Source organism: Cyanidioschyzon merolae, chromosome 20 (assembly GCF_000091205.1).
Source record: "Cyanidioschyzon merolae strain 10D DNA, chromosome 20, complete genome".
NCBI lineage: Eukaryota > Rhodophyta > Bangiophyceae > Cyanidiales > Cyanidiaceae > Cyanidioschyzon > Cyanidioschyzon merolae.
In genome coordinates this window covers 167,977-194,471 of record NC_010146.1, presented here as the reverse complement: position 1 = coordinate 194,471, position 26,495 = coordinate 167,977, and the positions used below count along the sequence as shown (strand labels likewise).

At 58.0% G+C, this 26,495-nt stretch overlaps 9 protein-coding genes and 1 non-coding gene across 10 annotated transcripts, besides 1 other annotated feature; 5 read left to right on the top strand and 5 right to left on the bottom strand.

The window, feature by feature from the left end:
- Positions 1 to 727: 727 nt before the first annotated feature.
- On the top strand, positions 728 to 2,152 carry CYME_CMT075C (DegP protease precursor; the record flags this gene model as incomplete). The annotated part of the gene is made up of 1 exon (XM_005539073.1): positions 728 to 2,152. One exon carries the CDS (start codon positions 728 to 730, stop codon positions 2,150 to 2,152), a length of 1,425 nt encoding a protein of 474 aa, XP_005539130.1.
- A 790-nt stretch (positions 2,153 to 2,942) lies between these two features.
- Positions 2,943 to 3,986, bottom strand: CYME_CMT074C (AU-specific RNA-binding enoyl-CoA hydratase; the record flags this gene model as incomplete). Its single annotated transcript, XM_005539072.1, has 1 exon — positions 2,943 to 3,986. One exon carries the CDS (start codon positions 3,984 to 3,986, stop codon positions 2,943 to 2,945), a length of 1,044 nt encoding a protein of 347 aa, XP_005539129.1.
- Positions 3,987 to 5,551: 1,565 nt separating this feature from the next.
- Positions 5,552 to 8,305, bottom strand: CYME_CMT073C (methylcrotonoyl-Coenzyme A carboxylase 1; the record flags this gene model as incomplete). Its single annotated transcript, XM_005539071.1, has 1 exon — positions 5,552 to 8,305. The coding sequence occupies one exon, from the start codon at positions 8,303 to 8,305 to the stop codon at positions 5,552 to 5,554; it is 2,754 nt and encodes a 917-aa protein (XP_005539128.1).
- A 407-nt stretch (positions 8,306 to 8,712) lies between these two features.
- On the top strand, positions 8,713 to 10,611 carry CYME_CMT072C (Isovaleryl-CoA dehydrogenase; the record flags this gene model as incomplete). Its single annotated transcript, XM_005539070.1, has 1 exon — positions 8,713 to 10,611. The coding sequence occupies one exon, from the start codon at positions 8,713 to 8,715 to the stop codon at positions 10,609 to 10,611; it is 1,899 nt and encodes a 632-aa protein (XP_005539127.1).
- Positions 10,612 to 11,440: 829 nt separating this feature from the next.
- CYME_CMT071C (methylcrotonyl-CoA carboxylase) lies at positions 11,441 to 13,213 on the bottom strand (the record flags this gene model as incomplete). Its single annotated transcript, XM_005539069.1, has 1 exon — positions 11,441 to 13,213. The coding sequence occupies one exon, from the start codon at positions 13,211 to 13,213 to the stop codon at positions 11,441 to 11,443; it is 1,773 nt and encodes a 590-aa protein (XP_005539126.1).
- Positions 13,214 to 13,412: 199 nt separating this feature from the next.
- Positions 13,413 to 15,089, top strand: CYME_CMT070T. The gene has a single exon (XR_002461691.1). It is a non-coding gene; the product is annotated as a hypothetical transcript (transcript).
- CYME_CMT069C (hypothetical protein) lies at positions 14,190 to 16,016 on the bottom strand (the record flags this gene model as incomplete). Its single annotated transcript, XM_005539068.1, has 1 exon — positions 14,190 to 16,016. The coding sequence occupies one exon, from the start codon at positions 16,014 to 16,016 to the stop codon at positions 14,190 to 14,192; it is 1,827 nt and encodes a 608-aa protein (XP_005539125.1).
- A 2,483-nt stretch (positions 16,017 to 18,499) lies between these two features.
- On the top strand, positions 18,500 to 20,284 carry CYME_CMT068C (hypothetical protein; the record flags this gene model as incomplete). Its single annotated transcript, XM_005539067.1, has 1 exon — positions 18,500 to 20,284. One exon carries the CDS (start codon positions 18,500 to 18,502, stop codon positions 20,282 to 20,284), a length of 1,785 nt encoding a protein of 594 aa, XP_005539124.1.
- Positions 20,285 to 20,985: 701 nt separating this feature from the next.
- Positions 20,986 to 23,643, top strand: CYME_CMT067C (transcription factor E2F; the record flags this gene model as incomplete). Its single annotated transcript, XM_005539066.1, has 1 exon — positions 20,986 to 23,643. The coding sequence occupies one exon, from the start codon at positions 20,986 to 20,988 to the stop codon at positions 23,641 to 23,643; it is 2,658 nt and encodes an 885-aa protein (XP_005539123.1).
- Positions 23,644 to 23,935: 292 nt separating this feature from the next.
- On the bottom strand, positions 23,936 to 26,068 carry CYME_CMT066C (ATP-binding cassette, sub-family B, member 6; the record flags this gene model as incomplete). Its single annotated transcript, XM_005539065.1, has 1 exon — positions 23,936 to 26,068. One exon carries the CDS (start codon positions 26,066 to 26,068, stop codon positions 23,936 to 23,938), a length of 2,133 nt encoding a protein of 710 aa, XP_005539122.1.
- A 137-nt stretch (positions 26,069 to 26,205) lies between these two features.
- Positions 26,206 to 26,495: part of a sequence feature (repetitive element) that runs on past the window's edge.

Here is a 26,495-nt window from a genome sequence, read left to right as displayed (position 1 = left end):
CGCATTTGATGCAATCCATGGATCAAATCGATATCTCCTGAATATTGGCGATGGCGATCGGTAGTTACGGAAACGACCACGGTGCTCCACCAGAGACTCGAGTCCGTTGGACTGGCCCCTGATCGGCGTGCTGGTGCACTTGGAGGCGCGGGATCCGGAAACGCTCCCAGTGCCGATTCGTTTACCACCGAGTCTCGGCTGGTGATGCATCTGCGTACACCCACACACACATACACACACACACACACCTACACGTACGCACACACCGCATGAGTCTACGAGCGCAAACATTCGTTATCGTCATTGGTGGTCGCGGATCTTCAACGCACAGTGCAGCGCACAGGACGCGCTCACGGATGTCGATGATCACCCGTCGATGCCGATGCATCCTGTATCTAGCTCCGAAACGAAGCAGTCGGCGTCTTTGTTGATGCAACGTGACAGTGTGCTGGGGCGTGATGGACGCTTTCCCGAATGCCAATACCCATCCCGTAATCTGGGATCCCTGGTCCATATAAAATCCCATTCAACACAAAGGAATCATCGGGTCGAAGCGACGCCTAGACGCAGGCCCCGCTTCTGAAGTAGGTGCCTCTGCGCGCGCTCGAGCAGAGGGCCGTCGAACGCGCCCGGAATCTGAATGCGCATCGGGATCAAGATGGATGAATGGATGACTGCATGGCGATCCGGTGCCTGCACTTGGCATACGGACGTACCCCAGCGTATTATGGAGCGCGAGACGTTACCTTCAGGAAACCCGAGCAACGCTTTTAACGTGGGGTTTCTGTTGCCGGTGGTGCGGGAGCAGTGGCAGCTGCGAGCTTTGCCTCGTCGCTTCCTCATGTCGAGGCTGCGCTGCGGGAGTGTAGCTGGTCGGACAGGTACGAGTGCTGCTGCGGCTGGTGCTACTGCTACTGCTACTGCTGATACAGTGCCCGGGATTCGGAAACTAAGAGCGAGTCAGAAGCACCTGCGCGCTTTGAGCTCAACTTGTCTGAGCCGAGGCTTGGGTCGGACTTTTGCGAGTCTCCTTGGTGCTGCCCTATGGTGCGTTGCACCTGGCGATCACAGTGCAGTGTCGGCGCTCTCGCTGCCCAGTGCCCCGAACTATGTGCTTCCAGTGACTGAGGCGGTCGCGGCAACGCAGTCAGCGACGTATACGGAAAGCGACCTGAGTCCTGAGGAAAAAGCCACAGTTGCGCTTTTCGAAAGGAACCGGGACTCGGTGGTACTGGTCACCACGTTGATCGAGCGACGCGACTTTTCCTCCTTGAATATCATGGAGGTCCCGTCTGGGAACGGCTCAGGCTTTATCTGGGACAAAGACGGTCACGTGGTGACCAACTTTCACGTTGTGCGCCAAGCGGAGGCTGCGCGGGTGACCATGGCCGACGGGAAAACCTACCCGGCTCGTCTGGTGGGCTACGATGCCGACAAGGACGTGGCCGTTCTCAAGATAGACGCTCCAACGGAGACGCTTCGTCCGGTTACCCTGGGCTCTTCGGCGGGATTACATGTAGGTCAGCGAGCGTACGCAATCGGGAATCCTTTTGGACTCAATGAGACAATGACGCAAGGCATCATAAGTGGTCTGGGGCGGGAAATACGTTCACCCACTGGGCGACCGATCACGAACGTGCTACAGACCGACAGCGCCATCAATCCGGGTAATTCGGGTGGACCGCTTCTCGACTCGCAAGGACGTGTCATCGGCATGACCACAGCCATCTACTCACCGAGCGGCGCAAGTGCTGGTGTGGGATTCGCCATTCCCATCGATACCCTGAAGACAGTGGTAGACACCCTGATTAAATACGGCAAGGTAACGCGTCCGATGATAGGCATCTCGTACCTGGAGAGCAGCCAAGCGCAGATTCTAGGTATTAATGAGGGCGTTCTTGTTCTCGACGTTCCTCAAGGGAGCGAAGCCGCAAAAGCGGGTCTCCAGGGTACGCGTCGCTCCACGTTTGGTCAGTTGGAGCTCGGTGATATTATTGTCGGTCTTGACGGTGAGCGGATCCGAAACGAAGCAGACCTGTTCCGCGTCCTCGAGGAGAAGAAACCGGGCCAGGTTGTGACTCTGGAGGTCATTCGGGGAAACGATCCACGCAACCTAGTGAAGCTTCAGGTGAAATTGAGCAGCTCCCAATAGGTATAGCGCTGGACACGTCTTGTTGTTTGCGCTTCCGTAGTCGGCTGTGGTAAGCTCGGGATCACAACGGTCGGTGCTTTGTTTCGCGGGGATGGCTCTGCATAGGACGCTGCTGCGAGGAAGCGTCGCGGAACGTTGCTGCTGTTGTTGCGGCTGGCGGTGATGGCGATGATGATGGTGGTATTGCTGCCGTACCATCCGAACAAGATCGATTGGGATACACATACACACAAACGCACATCAATGCGAAACCGCAAATAGAGAGAGAGCAACGGACACATGATCACCGGGGATCGCTGAAGCGTAGCCTCTCTGGACGGCTATCGCGTCTCTTCTCGAGACTAGGACTCGCAGTTGAAAACCTGTGAGTGCTCCTCTAAAGATGCCACGCCTACGCGCTTCGGATGTAAGGAGCAGTCGTTCCCAGCCCGCGACGCAAATACATCGACAGCCTCTGATGCTGCGAAGAAGCGCGCACGCCACCGAGAACGGGAGCGCTCCCCAACAGCCACACAAGAGGGTTCGCGTTCAGATGCGGATATGTGGGCCACGCTATCACACACCACGTTCCTAGACGCACCCGCGACGACCGTAAACGAAGGAATTCTGGAGTGGTACGCCCCCAATGGATGAAAAGTTGCCCAAACGACTTGCGAATCTACCGAGTGCAGCGCTGGGCGCCCGACGTGTACGCTTCCCAGACAAGAACCAGGGCATTCGCATGCGTCGCCATGCACGTGCGCTGCTACAACCGGAGAAGAAAACCCCTCTGGTTATCCCAGCTCATCCCTTATTCACCGGTAAACCGCGGAGATCGTTTTTCAACAAACGCTTGCAGACCCTCTGCTCGATCCTTGGTTCCAAACGTCTCCGCATAACAGCTGTCCTCGATCGCTAGACCGCGGGCGAGTGAACTCGCATCTATACCCTCATCGATCGCTCGTTTCGCCAACTGGAGCGCCATCGGACTGCGCTCCCGCAGAGAAGCAGCCAGTTGCAGCGCTTCCTCCAGGGTGTTGTCCGTTGCCGCTGTTCCCGCATCGGCATCTGGAACGACCACATTAACGAGTCCGTAGTGGTGTGCCTGTCGGGCGTCAAGTCGACGGCCCAGAAGGATGACTTCCTTCGCCCGAGAAACGCCTATGAGTCGCGGAAGTCGTTGGGTGCCGCCCGCTCCCGGTAAAATTCCTAGTCCAGTTTCTGGAAGTGCCAGGATCGCGCCCTCCTGAACGATTCGAAAGTCGCACGCGAGGGCAAGTTCGAGTCCACCTCCGTAGGCACCACCACGGAGCGCTGCAGCAGTGAAGCACGGCAACTTTGCGAGGCTTTGCAGCGTTTCGCGCAGTCTTCGCGTAAAGTCGCGCTGCTGGTCAGGGCTCTGGGCTGCTCGTTGCTTCAAGTCCGCACCAGCAGAGAATATGCGTTCATGCGCTGATGCCAGAATAAGCATCACACACCGCACCGGACGAGCAGAGGCCAGCTCGAGCACGCGGTGCAGGTGCGTTCTGAGCTCTTCGACAAGTTCGGCGCTAAGCGCGTTTGCTCGTTCCGGCCGGTTCAGGGTCAAGACAACGGTACGCTCTATGGGTTCATTCCAAAGCACCAGTGAGGTTCGTTTCTCGCAGAAGCCTCTGTGCCAAAACCGAGCCAAACGAGTGAGAGGTCGCATCCCGTTGCTAGGGCGCGGTTGAAAGCAACCGCTTCCTGCGGAGTCCAGTGAAACGAGGCACCTTCTTGACGTGGCAGATTGCCACGGAATTACGAGATACGCGTTTTGGTCGAATCCTGAGATTTTTCTTCGAAACTTTTGTTTACAGAATGACAAGCTCGACATTCCAAGTGCAGCATCAGGAGATTACGGACTCAAACGTCATTTCAGGATACTTGGTCATGTTTTCGGGGCTGGCTCCGTAGACTCTTTGCTGCTGGGATTCATCAAGTAACAGAATCAACGTGAGTCGCGGTGCCCTCGACCAATGGCTGGTGAAATAACCAGCATCGTTTTCAAATTCAAACGTTCGAGCCTCTAGGCTCCCGCCTTCCGTACTCGCCTACAGCATACCCATATCACGCATGCGTCAGGTTTTTTGTCTTTCTGTTTCAAGGCGACTCGCGGGGCGAAGCGTTACGCGCCCGGAGCTTGGATCGGAAAAGTAAGTCGACCTGGTCCGTTGTCGACTCGTTCACAAGCTGAAGCAGAGACCATAAGAAACGTTTCACGTCAAATAATATATTACGTGTGGGACACTCTTACTCTTCTCTTTATGGTCATCGAAGAAACGATCTTTGACGACATGGTGGATCGCGGCACGGGACATGCTCGCTAAAGCTTTCGTCTATTCTGTTGTATCTGCATGGAAAGGGATCGTTGAATCGGAATGTAGTCATCGCAGCGATAACCTCGAGTCGAGCGTTCATCATCGCTTTGCATGAAAGAAGTGTAGACAATTTGGAATTTATCGACTTGGGCTCCTGTCTGGATGTTCCTTGGGATACTCGTTCTATGATGAACACGCTCGCGTTCAACAGATCTTCTATCGAACTGTACAGCGTGTGCGGGCAATCCAGCGGAGAGCCCCCATGCAGACGACAACGCCAAGAAGAAGCCCGTGACGGTAGGGTACGGCATCAGGCGCGGGAACAATACAGAGTATGGAGCGGAATGTTCTGCACTCGTCAAGGACCATGAAAGCGTGGCGAGGGAAGCGCTCGCACTTCACGGAACGGCCCTTGGAAGCGAGGGGTCTTATGAACGTAAGCGCCAACCCGAGCATGCACAAGTGTCACGGGTGCGAAGCGCGCCCCGAGGCTGTCCATAAAAAAGGTGAACATGGCAAGCGTAGCCTAGATGGCAACTACCTCCTGTGAGTGAAATGCGTCGACAACAGCCGAAAGCGGCGCTACCGGGACCCGAACACTCCCGTGAATACCGTTCTACGGCTGACAACGGACCTTGATGGACATCGGAGACCGGCACGCGTAAATCCTGATTCAAAACAGAGAGGAAAAGGGAGCAGTCACTGAAGAAAAAGCGCGTGTAGGCTCAGTCTAATGGCTAGTGAAAAAGACCCTAACCTTACGAATACGTGTGTCCCCGAGTCAGCCGAGGGAACCCCATTTCACTCTTCCCTGCGATGGATGCAGCGCCCTGCAATCCGCAATGCAACTGGAAACTGTTTTCTCCGGATCAACCAGCTGCTGCAGTGGCTGTACGCTCTACAAGCAGCTCCGGGTATGTTGCAGTGCGCTCAGGTTTCATTACCGTGCGCCATACGTTTCTCGAAGGCATCTGCCGCTGTGCACAGCCCGTAACGAATGCAGCTGCAGCAAGCAGCCAAAGCACAAGTTCACGTCGCGCTATCGCTACCAAAATAGGTCCAGTGCTCCGCAAGAGATGATTCAAACCTTGTCTGCTTGTTCAGAAGGCTCCTTCCGCAGATCCCGCAGCATGCAGAGAAACGTACCAGCGGGCATATAAGCACCACACGGAAGCTCTGTGACACGAGTCACGACGCCATCCATGGGTGCTCGAACCGTATGCTCCATTTTCATGGCTTCGAGAATAGCGAGTGGCTCCCCGTGATGCACCATTTGGCCCTTCTGCACGAGGAGTTCCAGGAGTCGACCGGGCATGGGACTCAGCACCTGACCCGGGAGCGACTCGACAGCGGCTTTGCCTGCCGGACGGCGATGCAACCCGGTCTCCGCTTGTGCTACTCTGGTGCTGGCGCTGGTGCTGGTGCTGGTGCTGGTAAGTTCCCGCCTCCCGAGACGCCACAGCGCGAAAGAGAGCGGTGTATGGACGCGAACAATTGTCCCGTCCGCGAGGCGAAAGCACCACTGCGGGGCTAGCTCTTCATGATCGGTCGCTTCCAAAGGCGCCTCCACACAATACGCGTCAACCGGAGCGACCACACCGTCGATCGCGAGTCGTTCATCCGGATAGAGCGTCAAAGGCACAACAGCTGACTCTGAGGCAGCCGGCCAGACCTGTTGTATTTCCACTACCCAGTCGAGAAGATCATCGCGCTCGGGGTGATTTTCCAGGCCGGTTCGGGGCGCAGCATCCGCAGCGCTCGGAAAGAAACAAACGGTAGCGGGTGCACGCCCCAGTCGAAGCAGCGCTCGGTAGAACGACGGAAGCATCGACTCGTTTGTAGGTCGCTGCAATGGTGCTCGCTGCTGCATCTGCTGCAGCACCGGGTACTCCAGGTACCATTCGAATCGATTGCCGCGTCCATCATTACGAAAGCCGCCGAAAGGTCGACTCAGCAGCCAGTAGGGCTCGGTAGCAGCCCAGGCGGTTGCCGCCAGCGCTCTCCACACCGGCACTGCAGACGAGGCAAGTCGGGCGACATCGCTCCCGTCGCCACGACTCTCGAGGTCCAGAGGACATCCCTGTTCATCGGGACGCTTCTGCGTCTCTCGTGCAGATGCATATGTCTCCAAAGAGGCGCCTTGCAGCGTGCTGGATGTTTCCAACACCGATCGCGTCCCCGGCGGTGCGGTTTCCGACCGCACTGCACCCGCGGAGACGGTACGCGATAGCAGCAACGGCAAGCGGTGCTCCAACCAGGTAACCGGAACACCGTGACCACGTCCACCTACTCCATGCAGGAACTCTTCGTCGGCGAGTAAAGCCTGCAAAAAAGGAACATTCGTCGAAACACCCCATATTTGACTCGATTCGAGCAGCCGTTGCAACGCTGAAATGCTCTGGGGGCGTTCCGGTTCACACACAATGATTTTCGCAATCATCGGATCGAACTCGATAGAGACTTCGTCCCCGGTGCGGATACCTGCATCAACACGAAGCGTATCCGTTGGCATGTGCTGTTCGATATCGAGACCGTCGATCGCGAACCGCTCCAGACGGCCTTGCTGGGGCAGCCAGTTGCCCTGTTCATCGGGTGTTTCAGCGTACACACGCAACTCCATCGCATGTGCTGGTTCACGAATCGAGAGCGCATCCTGACTGGCAACTGGGAGCGGCTCGCCAGCAGCAACGCGAAACTGCCACTCGACAAGGTCCACTGGGGCGGCCTCCGACCGGTCTCCGGGGCTCCCGTCCAGCGTCCTTCTGCTGTTCTGGAGCGTGCCGACGTTCAGGGGCCTGGTGCGCACGATCATCTCGGTGACCGGATGCTCTACCTGCAGGCGCGTATTCATCTCCATGAAGAAGAAATCCTCCCGGACGGGATCATAGAGGAACTCGACGGTGCCAGCGCCCTCGTAGGCGACGGCCCGGGCGGCTCGCACCGCACACTGGGCCATTTTTTCGCGGGTAGCGACCGGCAGACCAGGGGCCGGTGACTCCTCCACGATCTTCTGATGACGTCGCTGCACAGAGCAGTCGCGTTCGTAAAGATGCACGGCTTCGTAGGCTCCATCCCGATAGCCTCCGAATATCTGAAATTCAATGTGGCGAACAGATTCGAGGTATCGCTCCGCCAGGAGCGTATCATCGCCACATGCGATACGTGCTTCGCGGCGAGCGGCCTGCAGCGCACGCGGCAGCTCGCTGGGATGTCGTACAACGCGCATGCCTTTGCCACCGCCGCCGTAAACAGGTTTGAGGATGAGCGGAAAGCCGACCTGGCTTACGAGCATCTCTCCGAGGCGTTGCACCTCCGTTGACTGCGACGCTACCTGAGCGAGACGCAGGCCGGGCACCACAGGTACCGCCGCCTTGGACATGGTCTCCCGCGCAGACACCTTCTCGCCCATGGCCTGCATGGCGTGTGCCGACGGCCCGCACCACCGGAAGCCGCGCTCCAGCACAGCGTTCGCAAAGTCGGAGCGCTCCGAAAGAAACCCCCAGCCTGGATGCACCGCCACCTGCAGAGCGGATACCGACTTGCGAGCATCAGGTTTACGTTCCAGGAGTCGCTCTCGGAAGCGTTCCGCTGCCAGTACGACGCGTTCCACGTCGACGTAGGGCGCTGTGGCTGGACCAGCGGCGGGCAGTGCCCCGTCGAGTTCCACAGCGTAGTCGGCAGCGTCGACCGCTGCTGTGGGTCGCACGAGTTCAGCGCGAGTGCAAGCTACCGCTGTCACGAGTCCAAGTCGTTTCGCCGTACGAATGACTCGGAGTGCGGCATCGCCTCGGTTCGCTATAAAAACAGCGTCAAGTGCTATTGCTGCCGAGTTCATACCACGCCGACTTGTGGTTCCCCGCTCCAGGAGCTTTCAAACACGACCACTCCAAGGCCTTTACGAGTACGTATCCAGTGTGCGCGTGTCGGTACACGCCTAAGGGACCTCGCTTGTCGAACAAGGCGTGCTTTCTCCTGCCTGTCGATTCGACGGGGCATACGCGGGAGATCGATGCCGCGATTTCCTGTATCTGGCCTGGCAGAAACGGCCTTGCCTGCGCTGGCACGTTCAGCGCCCAGCGACGCCCTGGACAACCGCAAGCACCCGTACCCGCCTGCTCGTCTAGGGTGTGTGTTCGTGTGCAGTGCCCTGGAAGCGTCGTTGACTCCCAGTGTGTGACTGAACAGGTGTTTCGTGTGTACAGGTTTGCGGGCTTGTGACGTGGAAAGGCTTTTGGCTTTGTGATGCTTTGGCTTGGCCGAGCGTTTGGCTTTCGTGAAGCCCCCAAGCACAGTGACGTGCTTTCGCGGCTCTGGTGGCGGTGCTGCTACCACCACGCACGCAAGTGGTATCCCGGTGACTGTGTCTGCGGCTGCATTGCAGACCATAGGACGGGGAGCGAGTGGCGCTTTGAGTCTCGCGAACGCTACACTGAGGTGTGCCCGGACGCGCGGACACCGCTGCGCGTTTTCTCTCGCCAGCACGGGTATTGTACGGTGGAGCATGCGCTAAAACGTGAACAAGTGGGTGCAGTTGCTTCAGTGACGCGACTCGAGGTGCCGTTGCCGTCTGGGCTGCAGCGGAACCGTGAACGAACGGGGGTCTTGTCGCCAGGGAAGCGCTTTCGACGCGAGGTATCATCCTCATCATCATCCTCATCATCATCATCGTCGCTACCGCCGCAAAGCACTGTCGCGTCAGCGGGACCCGCTTCGGCACACTCGGCGAGCGCACCGTCCACCAGCGCTTGGTGGACCGCCCCTGGACCCACTTACTACGACGGGCGGCATACGCATGCCGACGAGGTTCTCCTCGGCACCGTGCTGGACTCGGATCGCTCGGGACTACGGAACACCGTTCGTGCTTTCGCGCACGAGTACATTGCACCCTACGCTGCCGCTATCGACGAAGCAAACCGCTTTCCACGTGAGCAACTCTGGACAGAACTGGGCAACCTTGGTGTGCTCGGTGTGGCGACTGCAAACGCCTATGGCGGACTCGGTTTAGGCCTCGTCGAGCATTGTCTCGTCATGGAAGAGCTAAGTCGAGCATCACCGAGTATCGGGCTCTCCTATGGAGCGCATTCGAATCTCTGTATGATGCAGATAGAGCGACATGGTAGCGCTGCTCAGAAGGAGCGACTTTTGCCGCCTCTGTGCAGCGGCGTCTGGGTCGGTGCGCTAGCCATGAGCGAAACAGGCGCTGGCTCTGATGTCCTTGGCTCCATGCGAACGAGCGCTTATCAGCGCAAGCGTACTACTGCCGCCGGAGAGTTGCGTTCAGGATGGAGTATTCGGGGAACGAAAATGTGGATTACGAACGGCCCCGATGCCGATGTAGTCGTGGTGTATGCGCGAACCCCGGAGCTGGAGTCGCACTCCGCATCGACATCGACACTGGCGGCGGTGGAGAGCGCTTCGAGTTCGTCGCTACCCAAGCAGAGCAAGCCGAAACTCACGGCGTTTGTGCTGGAGACGGCGCAGCTGGGTCCGCGATATCGCGTTGCACAGAAACTAGACAAGTTGGGTATGCGCGGGAGTAATACCTGCGAACTCGTCTTCGATGACGTCTGGGTGCCGGATGACGCGGTCCTTGGTGAGCCCGGCCTTGGCACCACTGTTCTCATGGCCGGTTTGGATGCAGAGCGGTTGGTGCTGAGCGCAGGACCGCTCGGTATTATGCAGGCCTGTTTGGATGTCGTTTTGCCGTACGTTCGTGAACGTCAACAATTCGGTAGCCCCATTGGCACCTTTCCATTGATGCAAGCAAAGCTTGCGGATATGTACGGGGCATTAGCAGCGAGTCGGGCGCATACCTTTGGCGTTGCGGCATCGGTGGACAAACTCACGAGGCAAATAGGCGAGCCTACGCCTCCTGCGAGCAGCAAGCACGGCGGCCTGAATCCCCAGCTGCGTCGCTTTCGCAAGGACTGCGCTTCTGTGATTCTCCAGAATGCGGAGCGTGCAACGCAGTGTGCATTGCAAGCTATCCAAGCGCTCGGTGGAAACGGGTACATCTCGGATTACCCAACGGGTCGGCTGTTGCGAGATGCGAAACTCTATGAAATCGGGGCAGGGACGAGCGAGATTCGCCGGATATTGATCGGGCGTGAACTCTACGAGGCATCGCATGCAACCAAGTGAGCAGAGCGCAAGCACGAATGCGCTGGACGTCTCCCAAGTGGACCGGCGATAACCAGACTTGACACCGGCCAGATAAAACCTCGAATATATGCGAATGTAAAGCGTGAAAAACTGCCGTGGTATCGTACCCTGATATGTGCGAGGCGCCCTGGTGAATCTTCTCGCGAGATACGACAACTGCTGGATGCATGCTTTCGACGAAAAACCCGGTAAAGTGATGCTTCGAATGCGGTGCTGTCGTCTGCAAGCGCGCTGTAACGACTGGTGCGAAAAGTAGTGCTCATGATTCAGAAACGAAGAGCTTAGGTTCGCGCACTGCACGCAAGTCACAGAGCGAAGCGCTATTTCCGGGTGGCAATCACTGCTGGTGCACCGCAATAGTTGGCAAACGCTCTCCGGGGCACTGGATTCGCGTGAGCGTCTCCCGCATACCACATCATGGTGGTGGTTTCCCCGCTCCTTGGTCGACGATCATCAAGCAAATGACTCGAAGAGAGGTATCGGCTAGCTGGATGTTGCCGATGCTCCCCGTAGGCACATCCGCATTCATATGCATGTGCGCTTTCTCGTTGGCGTAAGAGGGTCACGGGGATGATCGATGCAAGTTCGCTTCTATGCGAAAACACTGCACTGGAGGCGGTGGAATGCAGTAGCCTTCCCGGAAGACTCTTGCGATGGGTGCCTCGATAACCAGCAGCGTTCGCGAACTCGGCGATAATCCGGCTCTCAGCATCGATTCTATGCCATGGAGAGCAGCGGATGGGCGCTGACCCACGACGCGACAAGGCGCCTCCGGGGACAGGATTCGTGCCACTACGAGGCCAAGGGTTTACATGCGGAAGACGCCGTAGCGACCCCGTTGTGCAGTTACTGAGGTTTCCGTTTCAGATGCCGACTCCACGACTCGCAGTGCAATGCCCAGGACCTGCCGTGTGTCGCGTGGTAAAACGACACCGTCGTCCCAGAGGTTCGCTGTTGCAAACCAGGCACTGTTCTCGAACGCGTAGCGCTTGGTTAGGGCGTTGATACCTGCCTCCGCCGCCGGATCGGAACGCCCCCCCTGCACCTGACGGAGAACGTTAGCGGCCTGCTCGCTGCCCATGACTCCAATTCGGGCACTGGGCCAAGTGAAAAGGAAACGAGGCCCATACGCACGCCCACACATACCGTAATTGCCGGCTCCGTAGCTGGAACCAACAATGACGGTGATCTTCGGAACGCGAACACACGCTACGGCATTGACCATTTTGGCGCCGTCCTTGGCGATACCGCCCCACTCGGCCTGCTTTCCAACCATGAAACCGCTGATGTTTTGTAGAAATACAAGCGGGATACCCTGCTGCTCGCATAACTGGATGAAATGCGTCCCTTTCTTCGCCGCATCACTCACGAGCACCCCCTGATTCCCGACAAGGCCCACCTGTTGACCATAGATGCTCGCAAAGCCAGTTACCAGCGTTGTTCCGTATTGCGCCTTGAATTCATCAAAGACGGAGCCGTCCACCAGGCATGCGATCAGTTGATACATATCCAGACCACCAGCACCAGCTCCACCGATAAGACGGGCGCTTGATTCGTCAGCTCGAGGGTTTTCCCCAACGAGGGTACGCTCTAGATCCCCTATCGACGCTCGCGGTGCCGGAAAGGACTCCATCAGGGGGCTGGTAGAGGCCTGGCGCGCTGGCAGCGCTCGCCGCTTCACCGCTGCTCGCACTCGCAGCAGCGCCTCAGCGTCGTTCTCCACGAGATGATCGGCGACACCGCTCTGCTGGGTGTGTACCAGCGCTCCACCGAGTTCCTCCGCGGACACGTCCTCGCCGATAGCCGCCTTCACGAGCGGAGGTCCTCCCAGGAAAATCGTCCCCGTGCCGTGCACCATGATCGCCTCATCGGACATGGCTGGAACGTATGCACCGCCAGCAGTGCAGCTGCCGAGCACTGCTGCGATCTGCAGGATGCCATCCCGACTCATTCGAGCTTGATTGTAAAAGATTCGACCAAAGTGATCACGATCGGGGAAAACTCGATGCTGCAACGGGAGATAGGCACCACCCGAGTCTGCTAGATAGATACAGGGCAAACGATTTTCCGCAGCGATTTCTTGTGCACGAAGGTGCTTCTTCACCGTCAGCGGAAAGTAGGTACCGCCTTTAACCGTTGCGTCGTTCGCAATGATCATGCACCAGCGTTCGGCTACGAGACCTATACCGGTTAAGAGTCCTGCTCCTGGCGGCATTTTCGTCTCGCTGTCGTCATCCGGGGCACCTGCATACACGTAGTCGCCAGCTCCAGCGAGAGCGCTCAGCTCGAGGAACGGCGAGCCCGGGTCGAGCAGCGCAGCGAGGCGCTCCCGCACCAGTAGCTTGCCCCGTGCCTGGTGACGCTTGCGGGCACTGGGTCCGCCTCCTTGCTCTGCCAGTACCATTAAACGTTCATATTCATTCTGTAAGACCTGGTTAGCGTTAACGGGTTGTTTGGGAGGCTCGGCAAGGTTTCGCGACTGTGACGAAGCTAGCCGCCGTGTAGCGAACGCTGGCAACCACGCGGCTAGCGGGAACGCAGCAGCTCCTCGCCAAAGACGAACGGAACCGAAAGGCCGCATGAAACACGTTATCTCTAACGCGTACTGGTTCAGCACATTCGCGTAGCGGATGAATGGGTTGTTGGTTTTCGTAGAGAGCGCAGACCCGCTCGGCAGTGTTGCCTCGAGTACAGCGACCTGAACTCCGTACCCGGGCGGTACTGTTGGAGATTTGGCTTGGCAGCGGCAGCGATGCGATGCGTTTTTGCATTGCTTTTCTGCGTTCGCTAAACAGATACACGATTCGTGTTCTGATTATTGTTACATGCGGAGCTGGACGGGCGTATGGGACCCGTATCTGACCAAGAGGCTCTACAGGTTTCATGGCAGGTATATGAAGCACGGTATGCTGGCACCCGAAAGGCAACAGGTCTCTGTCGCCCTGCCACCTTTCGACGGCCTGCAGTTGTGTTTTGCGGAAACCTCGCCAGGAGCCGTGCTTTGAAAACTTTGGTGCCATGAGAAACGCTGTAGAAACTTGCGCGGAACTATGTTGGCGTACGGGTGAAAAAAAGATCGGAATCAACGTCCAGCGGTTCGGGCGAGTGTACTGTATACGCGTTCCCGGTTGCGAGTCTTTTACGATCCCGATACGTCGCGTCGAGTCTGCCGGTTACTGGGGCGCTTTGAGGGTCCCCCGAGATACCCAGTCCCGGTCGGTGAACTGATTGGCAACGAGCGCAAGCGTCACTTGTGCTGAACCTCGAGTCCCTGGCGTTGCCAAGGAACCACACAAATGGTTCGAGCCCTTTAGCTGTGTTTCTATTGTGTGCCCTTAACCCGTTCCCTGTCCATTTGCAACGGAACAACATACTTGCGCCCACGTATTGACAAACAGAGCGCTCCCTCCCCGGATGCTAACAGTTCGTATGCTTGCGTCGCTCTGCGTCAAGGACCCAGTCACCGACGATGCGGTGCTCGGGGTCGCAGCGCATCGCCCCAGTCAGGTGCACTTCGCCTTGATGCTGCTGCTGCTGCTGTTGCTGCTGGTGTTCATTCAGCGAATTTGGTGATGCGCTGCTTGCCACCAGCGCTCCACCTGCTCGACAAGGTCTTTCTTCTTACCCGTGGTTGGCAATTTCTGCTGCTGCAGAAACGAGCGCAATTGTGGTACCGTCAAGGTGGTCAGCGTCCCCGAACGCAGATGATCGATCACTTTGTGTTCCAGGTCTGCCGCCACATTCGGGGTGTTTCGGGACGAGGTAGCCGGGCTCCCTGCGACACCATTCGTTGTCGTCACTGGTGCGCGGCTTCCATGAATTCGAGCATTTGGCACCGGTGACTCGCCACCTGGGTTCCGGGAGGCATCGCGGGTTGAAGACTCGTCTCCGAGGGAGCCTTGAGGCATCGGTAACCCATCTGCCGGCGAATCACCATGTTGGGTTTGTTTGTTTTCGCGGCCGGCCCGGCGAATATACATCCCAAAACCCTTGGGTGCAGCGCTTCTGCTGGCATCCCTGTCGTTGGAAGGCATGTCCATTTCGGAACGCGTTCCGTTCCGTAGGCCTGTGTCCCGATCCTGGGCGTTTCTTTCCGAACCAGCGGATGACGGAGTCACAGACGCTGTGGTACTTCTAGGGGCAGTTATTGATTCCGTCTCTGAGGCGATGTACGTAGCGTCACGTGGCGCGGAGTAGGTTACAGCCCCGTCGGACGGCTGAACGCGGGACCCCAACGGCGCCCTGTTCGGACCAGACGATGGTGCAGATGCGTTCCCCGGCGATGTCCATTCGGGGACGAACGGCTGTGCCGACCCCGAGTCGTCTCGTGTAGAATCATCACCGAAAGAGACGCCCCGTTTCGTTTGTGGCAATGCTTCATCACGTGCGCGTCGCAAGCTTTCAAGTTCTCGATCCGATTCGCCTGGTGTTGTAAAGCTCGGTCGCAGCTCGCGCTCACTCAAGCGGTGCCTTCCCAGCTCGTTCGGAGACGATGAGGGACTTGTCGTCGTCGTCGTCGTTGTTGTCGACGCAAGCATGCTTGGTTGCTTGCCCTGACGGTCGGTCTTCGTAGGGCCATCAGCACCGCCAGATCCCGGCTCGCTCGCTGATGCGCTTGTTTTCGGCGGTTGGCTAGTGCGACCACCGCTTGTCTCACTCGCTGGCGGTGCTGGACTCGACTTGGTCGATGCTGCTGACCCTGTAGCAGGCATGCTGCCGCTCGCTCGATTCGTCGCTGTGGCGCCGGCTGATGCAGATGGCGATGTAGGGGTACTAGCGCTGCCTGCTGCTTTTGGGGCAGCGGTACCCGCATCTCCAGAGCCCGCCGCGCCCTTCGCATCCTTAGAAGCGGCGGTGCTAGGTGCTGAAACCGAGCCAGCGGCCGCAGCAGCACTCCGCCCCGCCGTCGAGTCCCGGCCGCTTCCCGCCGTCACCCCTGAAGAGGTTGCAGTGCTTGTCGCTGCTCCAGCCGCACGCCCTGTCGCCTTGCTTTCTTCTCTTGCCAGCTCGGCGGCGCGTTGGGCGGCTTGTCGATTGGCCTCGATTTCTCGCCGCACAGCCTCCAAGTGGGAGGTATCCCGAACCACGGACGTTGGAGGCGGCGGGGGCGCTCTAACCGGCATATCGAGGGCTTGCATCAACTCTTCTTGCTTCCTGCGAGCTTCTTGCACTTTACGAATAGTTTCCTCTGCCTGCCGTTTCGCCTGCTGGAACGCCCAGCGCCGCCGAGCCACGTTCCCCGCTTCCATTGACGCCTGCAGCTGCCGTACAGCGCCGCCACGCCACTTGCGAGCTTGTCGCTGTCCCTGGACCTTGCCAAATAGGCTGCCATCCGAAGTGACGAAGCTTGAACGCTGAAGAATGAACATTGGACTTGAACGCATTTCAGTCGATGTTGAGCGTGTTGCTCCACTGCCTCAGGACCCGAAATGCTATGGCGTCTACAGGTCACAGCGTGACGCGCTACAGTGCGTGCGCTCGCATGCATGCGCGGGATCAGCGTTGGCGCCAAGGAGCGCTGCCGCCACCGCCCATGGGGCGCTACTGCGGGTATGCGGAGATCGCGAGCCTTCAGCCGCGCGCGCGCGCGCTCTTTCGCGTGTCTGCGGGGACGCGGGCAGTGCGCATCAGCTTGGGGGCGATCGGAAACACTGTGTACTTTTAGGATATAAATATGCCTAAATGACTATGATTGAGTATTTAGCATGCGACGTGTGCGAGGCGATGTGCAAGATATCTTTTGTCCATTGTTGGATCACCTTCGTCGATGCGGTCGTTAGGATTGCGGACGCACGGGCGATCTCGTATGCCCATTTCCAGTTTTTCGGCTGAATTGGGTTCCAGTTCGAGATGCATGTAATCAAATGCTTTCTCGCGGATTATAACAGATATGTACGAATTGCGTTCATCTGAAGAAATATGAAATCTAAGGGAAACGTATGGACATGGAGTTCGGGGATCCAACGACGGTTCCACTTTCCGAGAAGTCACTCCAGTGCTGCTCAGAATCGCTCAGCGTGTCTGTGTTCTCTGCGTACTTTAGGGCAAAGAGGAACCGGTCCATTTAACCAGCCCGGGCGTACATACTATAGTCTGGGTAAATCGCCATGGTATGAAAACCAGGATTTGGGCCTTGCTTCGGCGAGTGCTTCATAGTCCACTCTGTTATCTATGGCTTTGAATGCGCCGGTCTCTCGTACTCGTACAGCTTCGTTGCTAGTTGTCGAAAGATGTTGATGGTTGCGTTCAAATCCCGATTTTGCTGATCCTGGCGCTGGTCGACGCATTTCATGCACAGGCGATAGTTGCGATCTACACGTCGCTTACGATGTGCATCCCATCTGAATACAGCGCTGGTGCGCCCGTCGCAGTGTTGACGCTTGTCGCTGGTCATGTTTACGTAGGGATCCACTACAATCTCTCATTCGAAGGACTCCTGTCGCGAGGAAAGAATTTCGTTAACGTTCCGTTCATGCCCTTGACGGATTCTGAGGGCTCCCGTGCAAGCCCTGCTCAGTTTCTACGCCCGGTGCCATACGCTACAATTACGGGCCTCTTCCGGGCAACGTCCGTGGCGAATATGCTGCTTGCGACACGTAGAGGCGCACGCTGCACGATTCGATAAAGGATTTGTGGCAAGCGATGTTTATCATCATGCGCCAAGCATGGGAAGTATGATCTATGCTTGGGAACAAGTCGAAAAATTTCGATCCATCTACGCTCACCTCGTGCAAAGTGATGACAATCTGTCGAAACTAGGCCATCGTCGCAATGACAGAATGCCGAGTCAAATATTCTTTTCCATGGAAAGAGATGAAATGGACGCATCTGGGAGCACATCCCCTGACAGGTATCATGCTGCTGCTGCTGCTGGTGGTATCGAATGCGGTTACGTCGATGGCTAGAAAGAGAGCAGGACTCGTCTTTTGAACAAAACGGATTATTTGACGTGAAAATTTCAGTGGTGTTTCGGCATGAACTTGTCAACAAGTCGACAAATGACACCGTCGAATATTGTTCATCGCCAGTCCAGCTGTGCAAGTTGCTGCGCGCACGAGCTCCCTCAAGAAACAAAGATCGGGAAAACCGAGGATTGCGTGATGTGCGCCTGCTCCACGGTATCCAAAGGGAAAGCATGAAAACTTGCACGAGTGCACTGGTCAATGACATCGGTTATTGTAAGTGCGCGTGTTCGCAGGCATCGCGAATCATCTTGTTTCCAATAACCTAAGGAACTCCAGCTGCAAATCGCTAAAGGCGCCACGCCGACACCCCAACCGATAATCCCGAAACGACTCACGAATCTATAAGCCCTTATAGCTATACCTGGGTTGTCGAAGTACTAAATCTCAACAAATGTTCAAGCAGTATCGAAAGGTAAGAACTTTGCGAGAAGCTCCTATTCTGTAGTAATCTGACACGGCATTTTATTTCGGGAGTACGAACCGATCACGGCCGCTCCTGGCACGAGCAACCCGTCATAGCACCGCTTACAGGTCGCTGCTACGTACCAGAGAGCCTTGCTCGACAAAACATCCGCTAATTCCCCGACGCTGAGCCCCAGCCATAGCAGGATCCTACTGCTCGTATGAAACGCAGGATGCCAACGCTGAGCTGCAGCTGGCGAAGGGCCTGCGGATGGCATCGAGTAGTTTTTGCTCAAACGTGAACCTAAAGGACAACTCAAGATGCCATCGCTTCGACCGGCAGCACGTGGTACGCCGCACTCGGCGCCACTCGCCAACTCGACATTTTTCCCGCCACCAGGTTTCAATTCTTGCACGTGCTGCACTCAACGAGTATACTGGGTCAGCTCTAAAGAGACTAGATGTGATTGGGCACCTGATCTCGAGTTTATGCTCTCATAATGGACGACATCGACTGGAAAGCGCTCTTATGCGATGAGGTGGCCGCTTTCCCCGAGCGCGTGGCTAGCGCGGGCAACGCGCAACGCGTCGCCAAGGAACACCCCGATACACCAAGCCAAGCACTTGCTGACGGAGCCGCTGGGCGGACGCGGGCCGCCTCACCCGAGCCGACCTCCAGAGGAGCACCGCCGTGGCTGCCGCTTTCAGAGTGGTCACCACATGACCTCATACCCTGGTCGAGGAATAGTCGCTTTCGAGCTGTCGAGGCCACAGACAGCGGCAGTGCGGTCGCACCGGCCCGACCAGTGACGCAAGCAACGGCTGTTCCCCAGAGTCCGTGTTCATTCGGGGGCATTGAGAGTTTTCTGTGGTATGTGAGCCCAGATATTCCGAAGACGCCGGTGTCTTATCGGCGTATGTCGCAGGGCGTGTCGAGTTCGCCGCTCGGCGTATCGGCATTTTCACCGACGCTGAGAGCGTGCCTGGGGCAGGCACCCGACAAAGAGTGGCCGGGCTGGTGCACCGAGCAGATTGATCGACTCGCTGCGGACAGAGGCGATACAGTTCTGAACGCGCCGAGCGCTGGATCGCCAGGACGACGACCACAACCTCGCCGCCCAATCCGTGGAACAGAGCACCAACCGCTGCAACCCCGCTCTCTGATGGATGCGTTGTACGAAGCTTCAGGGGCCCGAGAAAAGCAGACGCTCGGCCGCAGGAACGTCGCATCCGAGCAACTCACGGTGCGGCAGTGCATTGCAGCATCCGTGGCGGAACAGGCATCGCCGAGCGCCGCGGCGGCAGACACGCCGTCGAGCCCGTACGCTGCACACCCCGATATAGATATCGGAATCCTTATGACCAATCCATCGTTTCTGCTGAAGCATTTCCACCCGTACCACCCGCGACCGCATGACCAGCATTTGCATGGATCAGGTCCTGCGACCGGTGAGGATTGCCACCCAGACTCGCCACGTACCTCGGGTCGCTATGCGCGGAGCATTGGATTTCTGACGGCGCATTTGCTGGGACTGTTTGCTCCGCAGGCCGAAGGAAAAGCATCGTACGCCGAGCACCAGACGTGCTCGAGCTTAGCGACAGCGTTGAAGGTAGCTCCTCGTCGAATCTACGACGTCATCAGCGTGCTCGAGGCGATCGGCATTCTCGAGCGAGAAGCGCGCGGCGGTAACTACAAAACACCCTCGATGCGCATTCGTTTACGAAGTCTGACCCCGAGCCGACTGCTGAGCGCAGCGACAGGCGCTCGTGCGCAGCGCGCGCATCTCGAAAGACAACTGGAAGATCTTGCAAACATCAGCTCTGAATTAGACGATGATTTGCATAACCTGCGTTGTCGACTACGAGACCTCCTCCGCCAGCTTCTCTACCGCCCCGGAAGCACCGTGACATGCGCCCTGGAGACGGCCACGGTTGTGGCTTCGGAGCTCGACGAACGCGGACATCAGCATGCGACATCGAAGAAGCGCTGGTTCCTACTACGCCCGTGCGATAACAGTGGCTTGACGGGATTCTGGGCGAGCTCGCACCCGCCGCTGAGCGCAGAGAGGCACATCGGCACTGGTGATAGCGCTGCTCTGCAATGCCGTCTCCGTGTACCGGCAGCCGCGCAACTCATCCCGGTCCCCGCTATTGAGGCCACCACACCGGTATCTGTAGCGTCGGTACGCAAGGCATCCTATCGCCGTGACGGGCCTCTCCAGAGCCTGGATCCAAACCGTTGCCTCGCGGACATGCGTCCGGTGAAGCGTCAGCGATACCGCTGAGTCATCGCCTTCGACGGGCGAATGCTCGCAGCGCCGAACGCCAAGGCGATGACGTAGGGATATGCCCAAACGAACACGTGTCCGCTGCATGCAGCGCCAGGTGGCACGCACACGCACGCGATTCCAGTGTGCATGCATCGGTATCGACGCCGTGCCTCTGTAGCGCTCCATACAGCGGACACGTGTCCGTTCATGCACTGCTCGCGTATCAACGGTCAAGATCGACGCGATCGTGCATCCCATGATCCGAGCGTAAAGCAAGCGGGAAACCGCCATCGATCCTTCCCAGAGCACGGACACACGCTGTAGGGCAGGCGCACGCGCGCCCGCTCGCCCGCTGCAGTAACGAAACTCGTGACGCGCGGCGCCACGTAGCGAAAGCGCGGGAAATTGGCGGCGATGCGTGCATCGAAGCGTCGATACGCTGCATCGCCGTTGCCGCCTTCGGTGGCGGATGATCTGCGCGCGGCGTTCGTCGGAGCGCCGCCTCGGTACACATCTGGCGGCAGCACGTGTGTGACGTGCTCCCGCAAGGCCGTTACATTTTGCGTGCTCCACGGAGGGTCTGCCTGCGATACAGTGCCCTGGTGCGCGGTGTGTTTGCGTGTGTGTGTGTGTGTGCACGATTGAGTCGCTTATTGTGCAGGTGCACAACCTAGACGCTAACTGTTTACCGGGCTGTTGCTCGTTAACCGGAACACATGAGCGAATCTGCTGCCGCTACGCCCGAGGCGCGCAGCCGGCGATCGACGCTCTATCCTCGGGGGAGTGTGGAGTTCTCGCCCGTCCTCGACGATGCGCTTCCGAGCGCGAGTACGGCGAGGCCGCGCGGCCGGCAGTCGCGGTCTACTTCGAAAACCGACGGAGGCTCTGGTCGTCATGGCACCTTGGAGCTGAGTGAGTCGGCGACGACTCCCGTCAAGCGTTGGCTGGGTCGCCCGCTGCTCGATAGTGAGACCTGTTTGACGTCGCCCGTAACGTCGGCCTTGCTTGGCGGTGCGGACGCTCCGTTGCAGGCTCGTTCCCCGAACGATGGACTCAGTAGCTCGCCAGACGATCGTTTTCAGGAGGACGAGCTGGACCTGGGGCGCACGCCGCGTACCAGCAGCGGAGGAGCGTCGGGGGCCAAGGTCGCGAAACGGCGCAGCGGTTGTCGTCAGGATTGCTCGCTCTTCAAGCTGACGCGCCGGTTTCTCGATCTAGTCTTTAAAACGGACGACGGTTTACTGGATTTGAACGCAGTAGCGGAACGCTTGGGTGTGAAGAAGCGACGGATATATGACATTACCAATGTGCTTGAGGGCGTCGGGATCATCGAGAAACAAGGCAAGAACCACATCCGATGGAAAGGAATGGGAGAATCCGCTGCTGGGAACCCCGGCACCCGCAAGACCGCACTAGCTGCTGTGAATCGTGACGCGTCCGGGGAGGCACCTGCCAAGACCGAAACAGCGACCGTCCAACGTGCAGGGCTCACTACCGACGGAAACGCCGTTGTCTGCGGTGTCGACTTGGCTGCAGACCAGGAGATCCTTCGTCTGCGCGAGGAGATTCTCGAGTTGGAGAAGTCGGACCGTCTACTTGATGAACAGATTCGCATCCTGCGCGACGATCTACGTCGTTTGAGTACGTCCGAGAAAGTCATGCGCTATGCTTATCTGACTGATGAAGATATTCTGTCTTTGTCGATTTTTCAGAAACACATGGTTATCGCAGTGCAAGCGCCCCCAGGAACCGAGTTACTCTGGGGAGACGATCCCAAAGCAAGAAACCGAGCCTCCAAGGCGGTCGTTTACCAGTTGCATGTGCGTTCGAGCGGTGGTGCGATCGAGTGTTACCTGCTCAGTGCCGGCATTGGTGGAGAGCATCGACGACATGCAGGTGCAGCGCTCACATCGAATCTTTCTTTGCAAAGCAATGGACCGGATCGGGCTCGGATTTGCAATGAACGCGCGCCCGTTGCAGAGCGCAACGGCATGGACGTCGCTGACGGCTCCTGGGTACCAGCGCTGCGCAGGCGGGCACACAAAAAAGACCCCCGAGTGCCGCCAGATGCAAATGCAGCCCCGTGGCGGGCTGCTGCGCCACAGAAACTTGGAGCGGAAGCAGCGATTTACAACAGTCTGCAGGCGGCATTGCCTGATCGGGGCCATAATCCAATAGCCGCCCTGACGTTTGATACGCAACTAGCGAACAATCGTGATTGCAATGCAGATGTGGAGGCCTCTGCTTTCGATGAAGCGGCCCTGCGTGCCGACATCGAGGAGTTCGAAGCACCCGCGCAGTCGTACGCGTCGTGGGGCTCGGGAGCCCCGCTCAGCATTCCAGCATCGCCGACCGGGAGCAGCCGCACGCTCGAAGCGGTGGATGGTATTGTCGAACTGGCGTCGCCGTTGCGATGTATGGCACCGAGCGGCAGCTCACCGACACGTTTGTCCTTCGCGGCAACGGCTGGCGGCGGGTTGGCAACGATGCCTTCGGCCGGACATGACGGCATTCGACCGTTCCCCATGCGAAGTGTTTGTCGGGAACCAGGAATCAGGACATCGCTTGACGCAAGCAGTGCCACTAGCATCGCGACGACGGTTACCATTGAGCAATCCAGTGCAGCATTCATGTACACAGCAGCTGCGAATGCTCGCCAGGGAGGCCCAGGAAAGCGCAGCAACGGCAGCGCAAGCGCCGTCGCATCGGCAGCAGTTGCCGGCGCTGCGTCGTCCGCGGCTCCATGTCAGCATGGCGTGCGTATTGCCCGACTTAACACAGAGCGGCGTGATGCATCACCAGTGGCGTTGCGGACGCGTTTCGTGGGCGACGACGTCGACGACCGGACACGACCCGAGCACGTTGCGTACGGGGCTCCGGATCCAGAGGGCCACACTACGCCTCCGAGGTACAAGCACCTGCATGCCGTTGGCGAGGATGCTGTCGATGATTTTCATGGCGAAGTGCTGAATCTTCGACGTCAACAGGAACGCGGAGAAACGCTGCACCCGGGAACGGTGTCTCCGGGCGGGACGCTTAAACTTCGGCGAGCATCATCACCGTACGCGTCGCCGCTCATCGACGGCGTGCAACGCTTCTCGCCATTTCGACGAGGTGCTGTTGGCGCTGGGCTTCATTTAGATTACGAGCTTGACGGTAGCTTTAGTGGTATGTTGGCTTGTGTTAGCGGAGGAGCGCTCACTCGAAGCCCGTCGCCGCCCTTGCTTCAGGATCTGGCTGTTGAGAGCCTTCTCCTGGACCATACTCGGGATAGAGCTATCTGTGGCAACAGCAGCAGCGGTGGCGTTGGCGGCAGCAACCTCATGGATCTGTTCATCTCCACAGAGCCGGATTTTGAACGCTCGCTGAGCTAGCTCGGCTTGTCGGACGAGCGTCTCGCCAACAGCAGCAACAGCAGCACACTCAAATGACGCAGCTACATCGGACCATGACACTGACGGCAACTTGTTTGTGCTTCGTGTTGATCGAGTTTTGCTTCACTGCGCTGTGCTATACGCTGCTGCAATATGCTGCATGGCGGCAACGTCGGATGAACACACTTATCCAAGCGACGCTGCCACACACGCGCCTCGAATGCGACCTGCTTCAGCGCCCGTTGCAATTCCTATACCTGACTAGACGGAACGCGAGACCAAGTGCAACTGCTCATGCCGTCGTACTTGGCACGCTATCCGATGTGGTGACTTGGGCGCGTGCCTGGGCTTCCCACATGGCGCGGTAAGCGCCCTGAGGTCGCGACACCAGTTCGGCGTGCGCACCACGCTCGACAATCTCACCGTTCCCGTTCAGAACGAGGATTTCATCTGCGTCGATGACAGTGGAGAGGCGATGTGCCACCACGAGTGTCGTGCGTCCCGTCCGCATCTCCATTAGGTTGGCTTGAATCGCCCGTTCCGTTGCGGTATCGAGCGCCGAGGTGGCCTCATCCAGCACCAGAATGGAGGGATTCTTCAGAATCGCTCGAGCGATGGCGACGCGTTGTTTCTCGCCGCCGCTAAGTCGCACGCCGCGTTCGCCAACGACCGTCTGATAACCGTCAGGGAGCTTGGTGATAAAGTCATGGATATGGGCGGCTCGTGCCGCTGCCTCTATACAAGCCGGTGTGGCAGCGGCATCGACACCATATGCAATGTTGTATGCAATGGTCTCATTGAAGAGGACAGGATCCTGAGCGACGACGCCAATCGCATGCCGAACACTCTGCTGGGATACATGTGCAATATTCTGACCGTCGATGTAGACGGCACCTTGTTGCGGGTCAATCAGACGAAGCAGCAGACGCACGATGGTGCTCTTTCCGGCTCCAGACGGACCGACAACCGCAACGACCCGTTGGGGCGGAATGGTAAAACTCAGGTTGTGAACACCACCAGCACCACCAGCACCACCACCACCACCACTACTACTACTAGTAGCAGTGGCAGTGTCAGTGGCGGTACTGGGCATCTGGGCCCGCGTCGCTGCACCCGGTTCCGTGCCGCTCCACAGGACATCGTAGTGAAAGGTCACCTGGTGGAACTCCACTTGTCCGTGTCGACGGCGCAGCGCTGGCGCACCAGGCAAGTCTCGGACGGTTGGTTCCAGGGCAAGAAGTCTTGAGAGCTTGTCCAGATCGGTAAGTGCCCTCATAATCTGCCGGTATGCAGAACCGAGCCACCGCAACGGCTGATACAGCTGCAGGATGTAGGCGTTCACCATGACGAGGTCGCCGGCGCTCGCTTCGCCGCGTGCCACGCGCCTCGTTGCCATAACCATCGAGATACCAACACCCAAACTAATGATCACCGACTGTCCAGAGTTTAACAGCCCCAGCGTAGCTATCAGGGTGCGTTCGCTCTCCTGCAGCGCTACATAGGCTTCCGTGTAGCGGTTGACTTCTCGCGCCTCTGCTGTAAACAATTTCACCGTTTCCGAGTTGAGGAGGCTATCAACCATACGCGCCTCCGCGGCGTTATCGCGCTCATTGTACAGTTTGCGGTACGACGTTCGCCATTCGGTAAGCTGCTTGCTGTACACACCGTATACCAGGACCGACACGAGTACCGTGATGGCAATCCAGAAGCTTCCCATGGCGAAAAAAACCCAGAGCACTAGCAAGAGCTCAATCGCGGTTGGGAATACGGTGAATACGAAAACCGAGAGTACTTCACCGAGGGATGCGACGCCCCGGTCCATAACGCGAATGACTTCTCCAGTGCGTCTCTGCCAGTGAAAATCGATGGAGAGCGAGTGCAGATGCGCAAAAGTCGTCAAGGCTATGGCACGAGTTGCCGTCTGCGAGACAGTTAGCCATGCATAGCGTTGGCCGTCGTTCAGCAGCTGCATACCAAAGCGTGACGCTGCATATAGTACGGTGTAGGTGACTGCCTTGCGAACAGCAGCGGTGGACGAGCCAACGGGTGCTGACGCGAGCGCGTCAATGACGCGTTTCAGCGCTACCGGTGCGAGCACCGTCAGCACCTTGCCCGCAACAGTGAGCACGAAGGTGAGCGCCACGTAGAACCGGATGCGCCACTCCCGCGGCCACAGGAACGGCTTCAGCAGCCAGAATACAGCTTGAACTGACTGCAGACGCTCTAGTTCGAACGGTGCAAGACTCGCAAGTAGACGACGCACCTCGCTGGTGTCTGGAAGCGACAGCGTTTCACGGTGTGCTGGTTCGACGAGCTTTTCCACGTCCGTGGAAGAGGACGTCTCCCAACTGTCCGTGTAGGCTTCCCAGCGCCGCCAGTTGAGGAAACGCAACTCTGGAAGCTTTAGTTTCCATCGACGAGCCATAGGTACCTGCGAACACACGAGACACTTGGCGAGAAATGGCTATCCGCAAAAGTTCCCGCAGCTGGGGTATAAACTCGAGCACAGCACTCGAAATGAGGCGTGCTGCCTTCACCCACCAAACGTTGCTGCGGTCGGAAGTATAGTAGTGGCGCGTGACCCGCGCCCTAGACACGAAGTCGCCAGCTGAGCTGCAGACGCCTCCCAGTTTCTCTCGACCGGCCACCTGCTACTGGTTTCATAGTTTTCTCATATAGTCCCACTTTGACAGGTTGCCCCATAAAATTCTCTCGTGTCAACTCTGGAGGTCTATGCTCCAGCACCGCACATGCCCTTATATTGATAGCGGCCTCAAAGTCGCGATACAGGAATCCCATAAGTTTCTTGCCATTGGTTGTACTTACTAATGCGAGTAGCCCTCAAGCCTTCG